At 46.6% G+C, this 15,108-nt stretch overlaps 1 protein-coding gene across 4 annotated transcripts in view; it reads right to left on the minus strand.

Moving 5' to 3' along the window:
• tnrc6c2 (trinucleotide repeat containing adaptor 6C2) overlaps window positions 1-15,108 on the minus strand; it is a 73,504-nt gene that overhangs the window by 13,168 nt on the left and 45,228 nt on the right. For 2 of the 4 annotated variants that reach the window (XM_080721916.1, XM_080721915.1), the window contains exons 5-11: window positions 6,297-8,900; window positions 4,538-4,759; window positions 3,297-3,490; window positions 2,641-2,718; window positions 2,087-2,144; window positions 1,595-1,737; window positions 662-808 (exon numbers count right to left, since the gene is read on the minus strand). In XM_080721916.1, coding sequence (XP_080578042.1) covers window positions 662-808; window positions 1,595-1,737; window positions 2,087-2,144; window positions 2,641-2,718; window positions 3,297-3,490; window positions 4,538-4,759; window positions 6,297-8,900 — 3,446 coding nt within the window. Of the gene's footprint in view, window positions 1-661; window positions 809-1,594; window positions 1,762-2,086; window positions 2,145-2,640; window positions 2,719-3,296; window positions 3,491-4,537; window positions 4,760-6,296; window positions 8,901-15,108 lie in introns of all 4 variants that reach the window. The other 2 variants (XM_080721914.1, XM_080721913.1) reach the window with 1 other exon arrangement.

Genomic DNA, 15,108 nt, shown 5'->3' on the forward strand with positions numbered 1-15,108 from the left:
TGAATAGGCGTCCACAGCATTCACATGGCCATGCTCACAGCCGTAGATTATTCAACGTATACAGCAGATGTACACGATGTATTATGTGCTGGTCATGGGATGTTTTGTAACATCTCCTACGTAATATTGTGTAATATCGTATTCAAGTTGACCTTTTATGACCAGTGCCGCCGACTATCATATTACATTTCGTCACTGTCGGGCAGAAACCTTGTATCTCCAAGTTTCAAACTAGTTATTTTGTCAATTAAAGCCCTATTTCATCATACAAGAGTGTTGCACAAAAGTGGGGCTATTAGCAGATCTACAAGCACACAACGCCTCACGGCGCGAGGCATTGTGTGCTTGTAGATCTGATTGCTAGATTTTCACTAGTTTAAATAATTTTTAAAATGATATATACAACACGAAAGGTTTTGGGCATACAAGGTTTCCACCCGACAACAACAATTTATTGTATTTGACCATTTGTGTGAATCTAATCAGTGCCATAAACAACAATACTGCACAGTAAAATCATCAAGTGGTTATTTATCCATTTATAACTCGGGAGAGTTATAAATAACCCACAGTCAAAAGCTGTGTTAATAACTTGGTGGAATTGGATTTGCATCTACCGTGATGGAAACACTGACAGAAAAATGTGCTTGAGTTGAGTTACCTGTCTGTTGTTCAAGTTTTGCATGGCCAGCCCCGGGTTGCCCTGTCCCATTCCCTGCCCAGGCAGGCTGTTGTTGGCCAGGGGGAGCTTCAGGCTGGGGGAAGGCAGAAATGGTGAGGGGGAGGCGTCATCTGACATGCCCCCATCCTGGTTCAGAGAGACAGATGGTTTGGGAGAGAGAAAACGAGTGAGATTGGTGGAGCGGAAAGGTGTGTGTGAGAGTAGAGAGAGGAGAGAGGCAGAACGAGAAAGCGAGAGAGAGAGAGAGAGAGAGAGAGAGAGAGAGAGAGAGAGAGAGAGAGACAAATTGGGACCAAAATTAAGAGAAATTGTGGTAATGTTTTTAGGGACAAGATTGCGGTACAGTACATTTGCACAGATGCAGAATGTGTCCTCTGCATTTACCCATCCTAACTATTAGGAGCAGTGGCTGCCATTAAAATGCCCCCAGGGAGCAGTTTGGGGCTAAGTGTCACTCCGCCTCGCGTAGCCAGACGAATCTGCCATTGCAAAGAAAAACTGTCCTTGACAGATTAGGTCTGGCCCTGCTCAGTTATTCAAATATTTCACGGCTCACAAGTTGTGAGGAACCAACCAGGGGCCCAGTATGCAAATGTGGGGTGGGCTTTAGGTTGTGTGAAACCATCCAGAGACCTTCTGATTCCCAGACCCAGTCAAATTTCTTCTGTGTTCCATTTCTTCTACTGTCCTTATAATTCTTTTGTATGATAGCTTATGTACCAACCTGCTGCCCGACGTGCGCAGGTTGTTTTTCAGTGCCAACACAATCGATTGATTGACCATAAAACTAAATAAAAACCTTCTCTGATGCGGGCCACCTACAGTATCTGACCACTTATTAGAGCAGCCGATATTCCAGAAAAGTGTTGGGAATAGCTGGGGGTAACGCATCAGTCGGGTTTAGGGTCATACCTTGTCGAGGAAGGGGTTGCGGTCGGAGGCGTCTTTGGAGTGGGCAGAGGGCCGACACACCATGGGTTTGTTCAGGCCGTTGCTGTAGTCGGACATGCCCATTCCCCGCTTGTCCAGCTCGGTCTTCTTCTCCAACAGGGCGCCTGGGAGGGGAAAGGAGGGAGAAACTAACATCAATGAGAATCTGAAGACAAATTAAACATGTGCGCTGTATAGACAATTGGATGTCCTCCATTGGAAAATGTGACATCTATAGTATCCTTTACTACTTTCAACCTGGCCCAATCTAGGGCATGTCATTATAGGCCAACATTTTCATATTTGTTTTTTAATAGCAGGTCTAGAAGCACACATTATATGCATTGTTTGTCTGTGACTGTGAGTTTTATAAATATTCAACCAATGAGTTTTTGACTAAATAATAACTACACTGGACCCATTGGAACACAGGTTCTTCTTTCCATTTTCTGAATACAGTAGGTAGAAACTTACTCATGGCCTGGTCCAGATTCATGTTGTTGCTCTTCAGAGCCTCCTCAGCAGGGTCTCTCTGTGAACACATGGACAACATTGGACTGTCAGCTCAATTCTAACACAGTTCATGTTTTGGGGAATTTGCCACTTGGTTTGTATGGTCTTTCTTTTTTTTTTTTTTAAGCAAAAGCGCATTCCGTTTCATTTGTAAGAGTTTGGGTGTTTAGTGTGCATTCCCCCTGGATTCACATAAGCATGTGAATGGAGCCTAAAGGCCTTTACTCACCGGAGGCATGAGGAATAAAGGATACAAAAGTGTGAAATACTTGCAAGGCAATACTTTTGTATGAACACTATTCAAATAATTGATGCCTCATTCATACAGGCTGATGCCTTTATTCATGGTATATGGAAGCTCAGAAGAATCAACCATATTGATTGTGGGGCTTATTAATCACACCAAAAAAATTACCTCTGTGTCTAAGGACAAGTGGGTGAGCAATTGTAAAACATGTGTGCAACATTTCAGCTTCACTTCACACTCAGTCAGGATAGAGATGTGTCTAACTTACTGGAAATCCCATGTCAGTGAGCTGTTTGATGAGACGATTCATGACCCAGGCCTCATCTGCCTTGTTGCCTAGTTTCCCCTGAACACAGGTTTTCATCAAAGTTACACATTGTGTCATTTTTATACAGGTGTATTATGAAATGCATTATATCAGGGGTCAACGTTTTCAGGCCAAGGACCCCTTAGTGGAGAGAGATGAAGCAGGGACCCCCCCACAACCTTTTCATCAATTCCATATAGGCCTAGTTTCATCGTTTGGCAGCACAATCATCAGTGTATTTTGGAATCATGTCAATTTGTGTTTTCAGATATTTAACCACTTGAACCGTCAATAAGTAAAAAACTTGACCTTTCAGTCTGTACTTAGTCTGCTCTTTTTCCCCTCTACACTAAACCTCTTTGCCAAAAATAGACGATCTACAAGCTCACAACGCCTCGTGCTGCGAGGCGTTGTGAGCTTGTAGATCTGCTATTTTTGGCTAAAGTTCTCAGAATATGGACGCTAGGGTTCAAGTGGTTAATATAAAAACGGAGAAAAAAAGTTTCTATCACATAAAGATTTGGAGGACCCCCTGCAGTAACTCTGGTGACCCCCTAGGGGTCCCGGACCCACTGTTGAAGACCCTTGTATTAAAGAGTTGTGCAACATAAACATACCTGGTGCTGTTCTCTGACCTTGCTGGGACCCTTCTTGGGTCCGTTGCTCCAGGAGTTACAGCCGGAGGAGCTGCTCTCCTGGGAGGTGGGGCTGCTCCACATGTCCCCATCCTCAGCATCCCATTGGCCGCTTGACATGCCCATCTCCTCCCCTCCACCTCCACCTCCCCAGCCATCTTGCATAGGTTTGGGGCCTGGGAGAGAGAGAGAGAGAGAGAGAGAGAGAGAGAGAGAGAGAGAGAGAGAGAGAGAGAGAGAGAGAGAGAGAGAGAGTGAGCAAAACCATTACAGAAGCCAAAGTGACAGAATGTACAAATAATAAGATCAAACCCCATTCAGGCCGGGAACACATTTTAGTGTAGTACAGTACATGTACAGTAAGTAAGTATGTCATTTTTGAATAATATTTGACCTTTTTCAGAAAACTTAGGTCAGGCATAAATGGTTAAAGCTAGGAAGATGGAAGCATCAAAACCTTTTTTTTTTGTCTGCTGAGTATGGGTAATTCTCAAACTGACCACTTGGTGCCACTGTTGCCATTTGTCATGGCCCATTCTCGCTATGCCTGAACATAACCTTTTTCCTAATAACAGCACCAATAGCAAAGACCAACTGATGCGTGGAATTGCTTTAATCTCTGCAACAACTCCAGTCACACAAACAAGCACTTTTAAAATCAACACAGATGCAAACAATTCTGAAGAAACTGCCTGTATATTGTCAAGAAACAAGTCTACTTGAAACACACAGTGATTCTTAATAACAATTCTTTGCCAGGTAATGTTGAATCCCCTTTGATGTGATGTAAAGTTTTTTAGACCGGGTACCGGGTATGCATATTTGTGTCACCACTTTAACCATTATTTCATGCTTTAACTATTAAAAAATAGCAGATATACAAGCGGTGCCACGCTGATCTGCTATTTTTTTATCCTGTAAATCCTTCTTCTAAATCAGTGGTTTTCAAACTTTTTCATGTCAAGGACCCCCAAAATTACATGTATTTGGCAACGGACCCCATTCTCAAAATATGTTGTTCCAGGGACCACCCAGAAGTTAAAAATGTTCGCTTTTAAAAAGATATATTCAAAGACTTCAAAAATAGCAGATCTACAAGCTTCTATATCTGCTATTTTTCAATAGTTAAAGTATTAGCGGTAAATAATTCTAGGCCTAAACGGGTTAACATTGTGTTGTTGCCATCCTTCATCACTGAGCCTAGATGTCTGTGGAGGTTTTACCTGGCTTGCAAGGTGCTGGGCCTGAGGGGCCATTGGCCCTGCCATAGGGTCCAGAGGGCTCGTGGCCCCCGTGGCCCCCATGGCCCCCGTCCCAAGTTCCTACACCCCCGGTGGTCTTTCCCCATGCCGACGTGCCATTGTCCACTGCAGACGTCGGAGCCGCTGGCTCCCCCCAGGCAGGCTCAGGCTTGGGCTGCTGGACATTGGGAAGTTCTCCCCAACCTGAGACAAGAGATAATGAGAGAGAAAAAGAGAGAGAGAGAGAGAGAGAGAGAGAGAGAGAGAGAGAGAGAGAGAGAGAGAGAGAGAGAGAGAGAGAGAGAGAGATTTGGAAATGTTTAGTATAAAGGTACATTTTACGAAAGGAGTCATGCTACAGTGCCTTTGTTGCAATTTTTCTCACATTTACAATACAACAATGGATTTTCACTCCAAATGACTCGATCTATGATCAGCCAAATTAGTAAATAAAAGCCCTTTTAGGATTTCTTGATTTAATTCAAAGAGAGTTTAGCAAATTCAAAATGTATCACTTTGTTTGTCTGATAAACGGAATACACTGAATAATATTTGGAGGGCCTATTCATTATTTAAAAAAGGGCAAACTTAATCAAGCCGCAAGTCTAGGCAAAGACAGTGTCATGACAGTGGTACAATTATATTGTTAAGAAGAGCCAGTACAGATAATGTAGTAGCAAAGTAAACATTTTCTCCATTAAATTCATTTATTTATTTGTGATGAGTATCGGCCCCCAAAAAATGCTGATGGGAGCAGCCCTGCTCGTCACTCGCTATCCCCATGCGAACTCTGGCGTTCTCAGTGCTCCGTGCATGGCTGTGTTTTGAGAATCTCACTGTGCTGCAGTGACATGTTAATAAGGGAGAAGACAGCCTCACAGTAGGCCAGTCAGTTGAAACACTGCCATGCCGTCTATATATAGAGGCCTCTCATAGCAGCCTTCTCTGATAGCAGCAGGCCCTTGACTGACTGGCCTAGGCTGACCTGCCAAACACTCAGTCTATGTGTGCGTTTGTGTGAGTGGGAGTGGGAGGAGAAGGTGGATGAAAGCCGTAACTCATGCCAGCCTGGTGCATGCCAGTTTAACTGCTGGCCTTCACCCAGACCTCCACTGGTCTCCATAGCTCACTCAACAATCCTTTTTTTCTTTTTTGCTCCATCTCAGCCGAACTCAGCAACCTCTAACTCCATCTCTAATTTCTCTATTTTTCTTGGTTGACAGAAAAGGAACTGTGGTGTGCGCCTGAAGGAGCTGATCCAAGACTCTTGGCAAGGTGCAAGACAGGTTTATAACAGCAGGGGGCACTGGTCTCATCTACAACTAAAGTGGATGAGAGAGGAGAGCCCCTGTTAAGCATTAAGCTTTGCTACATGTATGGTCTTTGTCTACACTCGCTGTGCAGTGCAACTTCAGCCTTCATAATACTTATGGGAGTATCTGTTTTAATGATGCCTGGATTCATCTGTAATCTAAAACTATTTTGTGGTTCTGTATCTGTGGTATACCCTTTGTCCTTTCATCTTATTGTCACAACTGGGTCAAGTTTAAAACGTTTTGAACATAAAACTTAACAGATCAGACACTGCACCTCCAAAACGTGGTGCTTTCAAAGACTACGGTAAGTAAATGTCTGACAAATGACAACTGTGGACTCATTCATATAGGTTTGAAAGAGTCGCGCAGGTCCTCCTAAGAAATTTAACTGACATAATAATGAACCCCCCCAATCATTCTCTCACCTGGGCTGGCGATGGGGGGTCTGCCCTGGGGTCCTCCACCCTGGTGAGGAGCGGCACTGTTGGGCGACCCGTTATTGTTGCCATGGTGCTGTGAGTGCGTTGGAGGAGGGCCGTGGTGGGAGTGGTGGTGCATGTTGTGGGGGGGGTGATGGTGATTGTTGTTGCTCGGGCCGACAGAGTGATTGTTGTTGGGCATAATTATCCCACCATTTTTATTGGGCGGTGGGCCGTTGTTGCCCGGCGGGCCGTTGTTTCCCGGGTTAGCGGGGGTGCCGTTGCGGTCCCACATGTTGACACTGGTCTTCTTGTTTGTGCCGGGCTCTCCCCAGGTGGACGTGCCGTCGTCGATCTCCATCTTCCTGCGGATGGAGGGAGGGGAGGGCTCTTCCCAGCCTGTGGACTCCATGCTCTGGTCTTGCTTGCTTGCTCCGTTGCCCCAGTTGGAGCTGTTCTGCTTCACAGAACCAGGACCACCCCAGGAACCCATGCTGCCGCCTCCCCCACTGCCTGTGCTGCTGCTGCTGCTGCTTTCCTGGGGCTTGGAGGAGTCCCAGTTTCCCTGCACTGGGCCATTGGTGCGTTGGGTCTCCCCCCAACCACCGCCATTACCGCTCACGACAGGGGCAGGCTTTCCCCAGCCATTTCCTCCTCCATTTCCTCCTCCGTTTCCTCCTCCATTTCCTCCTCCGTTTCCTCCTCCGTTTCCTCCTCTAGGGCTTTCCTTCCAGCCTCCGTTTCCTCCCTCACCTTCCCACATGCTGCTGGAGGAGCCGTTCTTCTTAACTTCAGGCTCTCCCCATTCTCCTGTGCTGGAGCTGTTGGAGCCACCGCTGCTATTATTGCCCCAGCCGGGGGAGTTCTTGGGCCCTTCACCCCAGCTGTTGGGCTGGGTCTTGGCTGGCCTGTCGTCCCAATTGGGCGACTTGTCTTCAGATCCCCAGGATTGTGGGCCTCCACTCTTGGGGCCATTGGTGGACATGGGCTCCCCCCAGCCACCGGTGGTGCTGTTAGGGGCCTTGCTGTGTGGCTGTGGGGGTTCCCCCCATCCGGAGCCTGTCTGGACTGACTGAGGTGGTGGAGCTCCCCAACCGGACGATGGACCACCAGAGCTGCTATCAGCCTTGCCCCCAGACCCAGGTCTCTGGCTGGGGCCGAGGTTGGGGTTGACAGTGCCTCCGTTAGTGGACGTAGGTCCCCCACCGGAACCGGAGCCTCCCCAGGTGTCAGAGCTACTTTCACTCTTCCTTTCACTCTTCCTTTCACTCTTCTCACAGTTAGAAGCAATCTCTTCCATCTCCCACACAGTGTGCTGTCGGACAGGCGTCTGTCCCCATCCCGAGTTACACAGCACCCTGGGGTCCAGGTCCTGGCGGGGTAGTGGAGGGGGAACATCCATGCTGGAGGATCCGTTTCTGCGGTCCCCTCGCCCCTCGCTGCTGTCTCTGCTGCCCTCGCTGGCTGGGGCCGCGTTGGCCTGCTGACCCCAGGAGCTGTGTTGCTGCTCCTGGCCTGAACTAGAGTTGCCAGCATCAGCCGAGTCCCAGCCTTTAGGCCGATCCCCGCCTCCGGAGGGCTTCCCCCAGTCCCCCCAGCCTCCACCTCCACCTCCACCTCCACCTCCACCACCAACTCCACCTCCGCTGCCTTGGCGGCCCCAGGCCGAGTTGCCCCCAGAAGGCGTCGAATCCCAGCCCGAGTCCTTCTGGGAATCGGCCACCTTGGTGTCTCCGCTTCCCCACACAGAGCTGCCGGTTGTGTCCCCGTTGAGCTGGGAAGACTCGGTGGGCGACTGGCCTCCCCAGCCAGGCAGCCCGTGGATGGGGCTCATGGGCTCCTGGACCTGCTGCTGCTGCTTCTTGCTGTGGTTTGGTCCGTCAGTGTTAAGGTTAGCAGGCTCCATACTAAAAGACACATTTGTGTTGGATGAAGGGTGCTGCTGATCGCTTCCGTCGGGGCTCATCATGCCGCCCCAGCCTCCCCTGCCCGGGTCGCCTCCTCCCATGCTCCCGTTTCCCATATTCCCGTTGCCATTCATGCCTGGTGCGGAGTTGGACGGTCCATTAGAGCCCATGCCGCCTCCCCCGCCCGTCTCATGGCCGAGCACGGGCCACGCAGACGGGTTGGCGTTGGGGTTGAGGTTCATGTTGAAGTTGGGAGAGCTCCAGCTGTTGGGCCCGCCGCCTCGACCTCCATTCATAACATCCGGTTTGCCATCAGAACTCCAGCCTCTGCTCCCGCCTATGGCGTTGACCATCCCTGGGCCTGGCATCATGTTGCCGTTGGCTTTGAGAGAAGAGTAGTGGGCCTGCTGGCCTGCGGCCCCCGTGGCCATACTCATACAACTACTACTACTATTGCTACTACTACTGATGGTAGTGATAGCGGCAGTGTCTGGGTTGGAGTTAGCCACGCCTGAGGGGCATTCTGGCGCTGCGGGGCGGCTTGTGTCACTGTTGTGGCTGACGGGGGGCCACGCCTTGGCGTCGTTCCTGTCGCTGATCACTTGGTCCCAGCTGTTGGTGCTGGACGGGGCGTCAGTGGGCAAAGAGGCTCCCCAGTGGGGGGTCTCATACTGGGCACCGGGGCCACTCCGGAGGGACACGTCTGCAGAGGGAGAGAAAAGAGACATAGAGGGAGACAGTGAGTGACAGTTGGTGAGGAAGCCAAATAGAAGGAAATAAGTTGGCAGGGAGTGGCAGGGAAATGAAGGGATGGATGAGCAGGAGCAGAAGAGGGATGGGACGATATGACATTTTCATATCACGATTATTGTGACAAAATAAATCGCGATTTACGATATTATCGCGATAATCAAGATCCATTATCCTGGGGAGGAACATTTGCCAAAAAATAGCCGATCTACAAGCTCACAACGTGTCGCGTTGCGACGCGTTGTGAGCTTGTAGATCGGCTATTTTTTTGGCAAAGACATTTGATAGAGAGTGAAAAAGAGACGCAAAAAGAGTGAAAAAGAGTACGCATACCGGTATTATAAGTACCTTTTACCAATAGAGGGTTTAAGTGGTACCAGATATGCAGCTCAGAAAACAAAAGGTGAATTGATCCCAGTGCATGACGGATGACGATATCACGATAAATTAAAACTCACGACTATCGTGAATGTTTTTTATTACGATAAACGATAATGCCGTGTATCGTCCCATCCTCTAGAGCAGTGGTTCTCAAACTTTTTGGGCTTCAGTACCCCCTTTTCCTGATTGCTGAATCCAAGTAACCCCTTTAATCCAGTGACCCATACAAGTCTGTAACTCTGACAGTGTACAAATGGAACCAAATTAACCCTTGGTTCCATTTGTACACTGTCAGAGTTAAGGGGAGACCTTGACATTTGGTAGTTTGAGAAACACTGCTCTAATCGACAACATTTTGAATAGAAAATACTGACATCAAAAGTCCAGTTTTTATGTCAATATGTTGAAAATAAAAGTAAGTAGTCTGTTTTCTATTCAGTTACAGTAAAATTCATACTTAATTTGGTTTAAAGCTACATACTGTATACAGAGCAGCACGTTCACATACATTTGTCAATATTTTATCATTAAACATAACAGTAAAATAATTGTTTCCATTTTCTCTCAAGTACCCCCTGTAGTACCTCCGCGTACCCCTAGGGGTACACGTACCCCCATTTGAGAAACACTGCTCTAGAGCAGAACGACAGAGCGGGACAGAGAAGAGACGAGGGAGAAAGAGAGAGAGAGAGGGAGAGAGAGAGAGAGAGAGAGAGAGAGAGAGAGAGAGAAGGAGATTACACTAAGGAACACCATGTAATACAGTCTCCCCCGCCCCCGTTTCCCTCGGCTCCCAGGACCAATAGACCGTTTGTCAGCCTTCTGATTGGTCCCTGAGACTCCCTGACTGGCCAACCAGAAAAAATCATTCACTTTTTGCTATCGGGGGTGGAGTTTGTGCAGTGGAGAATGTTGCTTCAGGCTTTCAAAAACTGTCCGCACTGCGCGACACGGAGATCGGCCGGTACGGTGATAGCGACGGCAAGCGTCAAGCGATCTCGCTCATCATAACGAATAAGCTTCAACAAACTAGTTCACATGTACCTTATCAATGGTCTAAGAGTCACGATTGGGTACATATAATTTAAATGGGCAGAATTACGAAAAGCCAGCCTATTATGTGAGGAGAAACATTCTCTCTGTCCTCTTCCTAGTACCCAAGATGCAATGCGCTTCTCTTTCTATCTCTGATCCAGAGGATTAAACTAATTAAAACATTTATTTTTCGGGGGAAAACTACTGTTTTGCTATGTAATTACTGTACCTTTTTCTTCCCTTTTTATTAATATCACGTAGATGTGTTTTTTGTGGTACTTTATATAGCTGTAATGAGGCTATGAAGGGAAAAAAAATCGCATCCACTACCACTATAAAAGAATCTGCAAAGAGGATTCTGTCCCACTGGGATTAAACAAATTAAAACATATATTTTCGGGTAAATCCCCTGTTTTGCAATGTAACTACTGTACCTTTGTCTTCCCTTTTTATTAATATCACCTAGGTGTTTTTCCTTTGGTACTTTATATAGCTGTAATGAGGCTATGAAGGGGGGAAAAAATCCCATCCACTTCCACTATAAAAACAATCTGCCCAGGGTTAATGTCCCATCATAGTAACAGGGCAGAATGGGGCGGGATTTGCAAAAGGGTTTATTCCATCTCCTTGGTTGGTTTACTGCTGGCTATCAGACTAACGTTAAGGCAGGAAGAGATGGTCACACTCGGCTCGCCTCCCGCAATCCAACACGTAATCAGAATGCACAGCCGAGCATGCTGCATGTCACATCAGCTATGGCAGACCCATATATCCTTCTGCTGGCACGGCCAGCCAGACGGAAAACACGGTTAGATGAAGCTCTGCCTTTTTTTCTCTGCATTCCACTCCCTCTCTCTCTCTCTCTCTCTCTCTCTCTCTCTCTCTCATGTTCCAACTGTCCTTTCTCCATTCCATTACGCCCCAAAACACCATCACCCCGCTCAGGGGCGTCACACCAAATTCTGGGCCCTGGGTACAAGGATTCACTGGGGGGCCCCCCTGCTTTAACTATTGAAAAATAGAAGATATACAAGCTCACAGCACGGCACCGAGTGTCGCGCTGCGAGCTTGTAGATCTGCTATTTTTGAAATATTGTGAAAACCTTTGAATATTTCAAATCCTTCAAAGTTTTTTCTTTTTTTTTTAAAAACCTATGTTTCTATGTCAGTGGTGCTCAAACGTTTTCATGTGAAGTACCCCCCAAAATGATATGTATTTGGCCACGGACCCCCATCTCAAAATATTTAGTTCCAGGGACCCCCCAGAAGAAAAATTTGAGTTACAAATGTTGGCTTAAAAAATACATGTATTCAAAGATTTACACAAGTTTTCACGACTTTTCAATAGCTAAAGCATAAAATAATTAAGACCCCTCCACCTTGGGCCCTGGTAACTCAGTCCCACTCCCCCCCCCCCCCCCTGTGACGCCCCTGACCCCACTTTTCGTCCCTCTGCTCTCTCTCTTTACCTCCCCTTCTGCCCTTCCACATTTGCTCTTTGCCCTCCCATATCTCATCTTCCTCCCTTTCTTTTATTTCTCTCCTCGCTTCCATCTCACCCTTTAGTGTTTGGTCCCCTCCTATAACCTCCCTTGCTTCTCTCTCTCTCCCTCTCCCTCTCTCTCTGCTCTTTCCTTTCCTCGCCCCTTCACCTCTTCTTCTCCTCTTCCTCCTCTCTCCTCTAACACCCTGCCTGCACTGAGAGACCCATCCATCTCCATCGTGGCTCCCTGGCTGGGGAAGTGGAACGCTGCTCATTTATTGGAATGAAACCGGGACGGCTCCTCATCCATCACTCCCCTTCGCTCCAATGGACCAGCTCCTCCTCCTCCTCCTCCTCCCCCGATGGCTACAAGAAACCACAAACCTTTCTCTCCCTGTGTGTGTATCATGCATGTATGCTGTCCTGCTACCCTTTTTTGCTTTTCACCAACATTTTGCTTCTTGTAACTTGTATAAGTCAATGGTTCTCAACCTTTTCAGGCCGCGACCCCCAAAATAATCATATTTTTAACTGGGGACCCCTCCCCACCCTATTGTCACTTTTGAAATGTGCAGATACCCTCTATACGCTTAAACTCTATGTTGGTTTGTTTACCGTTGAGAGAGAAAACAATGTTGCACATTAAGTTAATCATCTGGGGACCCCCCAAAATAATTTAAGGACCACCCTGGGGGTCCCGACCCACAGGTTGAGAACCACTGGTATAAGTGACAGATAAACCATCTTGAATCTCTTGAATCCACTGACCACAATTTACTACAACCGTTTCTCTTCTCACTGCTGACCTGACCAGATAAATCGATGGGTTTAGTTAGACACTATGCAGATTATTTGCCTATGGCTGCACTTGTTCTGAATGCGTTTTTCAACTAAATCCCCCAAAGTTTTACACTTGGTTAAACATGCTGCAGAAGAATAAGGCCAGTGAACGCTCATCAAACCCAGAGAGAGTACTTTCACTACAATTCCCTACACAACAACAGCAGCCCACAATTACAAGCATCTCATTAAAGCAACCCAGCAGCCTATATCAGTTGGAGGACTAATAATAGACTGATTCGATGCTTTAAGGGTGTAATCAATCATTGGCAGGCAGCTAATCAATGCCTTATTAATGATAGTGGGGCAGAGCCGACAGTGTTATCGATCCAGCATGCAAACACCCTAAACACTGCGCTGGCCCAGCCAGGGGCGTCACAACTTAAGGGGGGGAAAAGTGGGACTGAGTTACTAGGGCCCAAGGTGGAGGGGCCTTAATTATTTTATACTTTAGCTATTGAAAAACAGCAGATATACAAGCTCACTGTGAGCTTGTAGATCTGCTATTTTTGAAAAGTCCTAAGAATAAAGTTACGAAATAAAATACTTTCTAAGCAAGCATTTGTAACTCAAATTTTGAAATATTCTGAAATGTTCACGTTTTAAGCAAATAGCAGATCTACAAGCTCGCAGCGCAGCACTCTCTACTGTATATCTGCTATTTTTCAATAGTTAAAGCACAAAATGTGATTGAATCCTTGCACCCAGGGCTCAGAATTTGGTGTGACACCCCTGGGCCCTGCCTCAACAGGCCAGAAAACCAATAAGCGCAATACTGAGGATCTCACAGGCCAACCATGGAGCTTATGGACGGAGAAAGTCACCCATTAATTCTTGTAGGAGATAGACAATTTTATTTTCTTTTTTTTTCTCCTTCTAGTTATTATACAAGCCAGGGTTCAGTTCTCTAAATGTAATCTGTAACCTCAGAAGTTTTAATGGTAAGATATCGTCGTTGTCGGGTGGAAATGTCCAAAACCGTTCGTTTTGTGTTTATCATTTTAGGAATGATTGAACCGTGAGGCGTTGTGTGCTTGTAGATCTGCTGTTTTCACTAGTTTTGTGCGACGGCCTTGTGTGATGAAACAGGGCTTTACTTTACGAAAAAACTTACAAATTTGAAACTTGGAGATACGAGGTTTCTGCTCGACAGTGACGATATTGTTCTTCCAACCTCTCCGCCAAGCCCTATACATTCTTATCCATACTTCATAATCCATTTAATACAATCCAGGTCTATTAACCTCAAAAGCTGCCATCATTTGAGACATCACATATGAAGGAAGTCAGATTATATACTGTAGGACTCAAAGTATTGTTCCTTTCAAGTGAACTAAAGCCACCCTACAGCATAACTTATACTTACTGACCGTTAATTATTAGGTCCAGGCTGTGTGTTTTGTTAAATATTAGCCTTGTTTGGTCATTTGGCTGCCTTACCTTCCATTAAACTGCTATTAGATTCCATCAGATGGTTGCAGTGATTTACATAATTGCTACAGTAGAAGTTATCCATCAAGAGATAAAGGCCTGCAGTGGTCAAAACAATCCCACCAGATGAGGGGGGAAAGTCCATTTGTTTGAGGCGCACACACACACACACACACGCGCGTTGACAGATGTGTGGCTTTAAGATACTGCACAACACACCACAGAGTGCATGCACATGCAATTTTTCCCTCAGCACACTTATCTCCCCTCCCCAGGCGGTCTTATCATAAAGGGTCGTCTGTGTGAGTGTTGTGTCACACACACACACACACACACACACACACACACACACACACACACACACACACACACACACACACACACACACACACACACACACACACACACACACACACACACACACACACACACACACACACACACACACACAATGCTGCGCAATTTATTTGCCGTTCGCAATCTGTTATCAGTTCCATACAGATAGAAACTACTAAGAGAAGGACAGAATTATGCTTAATTTATATCACGTCGTAAGGCAGTGCCACTCGCTGAGAATATAGCGGAGCTGCAAGCCCAATATTCGGCACGCCACCAAGTCTAAATCAGGCTTTAGAAATCGCTCGCAAACTAAATGTTATGCTTTCTTAACCGCCTAACTTTTATTTGGGAGGCTTATCTTTTCAAAATGCAGAAGAATATTCAGAAACCTGTCAACCAGAAATAAGTCTAATTTGGCTTGGCCTTACATGCTTTCTTCTTTCCCAATATTTCCTGGTGCCTATGGTCACATGGAAGGCCACATGTACAAGACTAACAATAGGAAGATCTGGTCGTGATCTGTTGTGATCTGGTCCAATGTTGTGAAAATACCAAAATGTCCACACTTTTTGCTCTTGCATGCTAACAGCAATACTTATTTTATTGTTATATGTACACCGTTGAGAGGTCTGAAGTACTATAGTTGCCCTGC

This window comes from Nannobrachium achirus, assembly GCF_963921795.1.
Source record: "Nannobrachium achirus genome assembly, chromosome: 3".
Taxonomy (NCBI): domain Eukaryota; kingdom Metazoa; phylum Chordata; class Actinopteri; order Myctophiformes; family Myctophidae; genus Nannobrachium; species Nannobrachium achirus.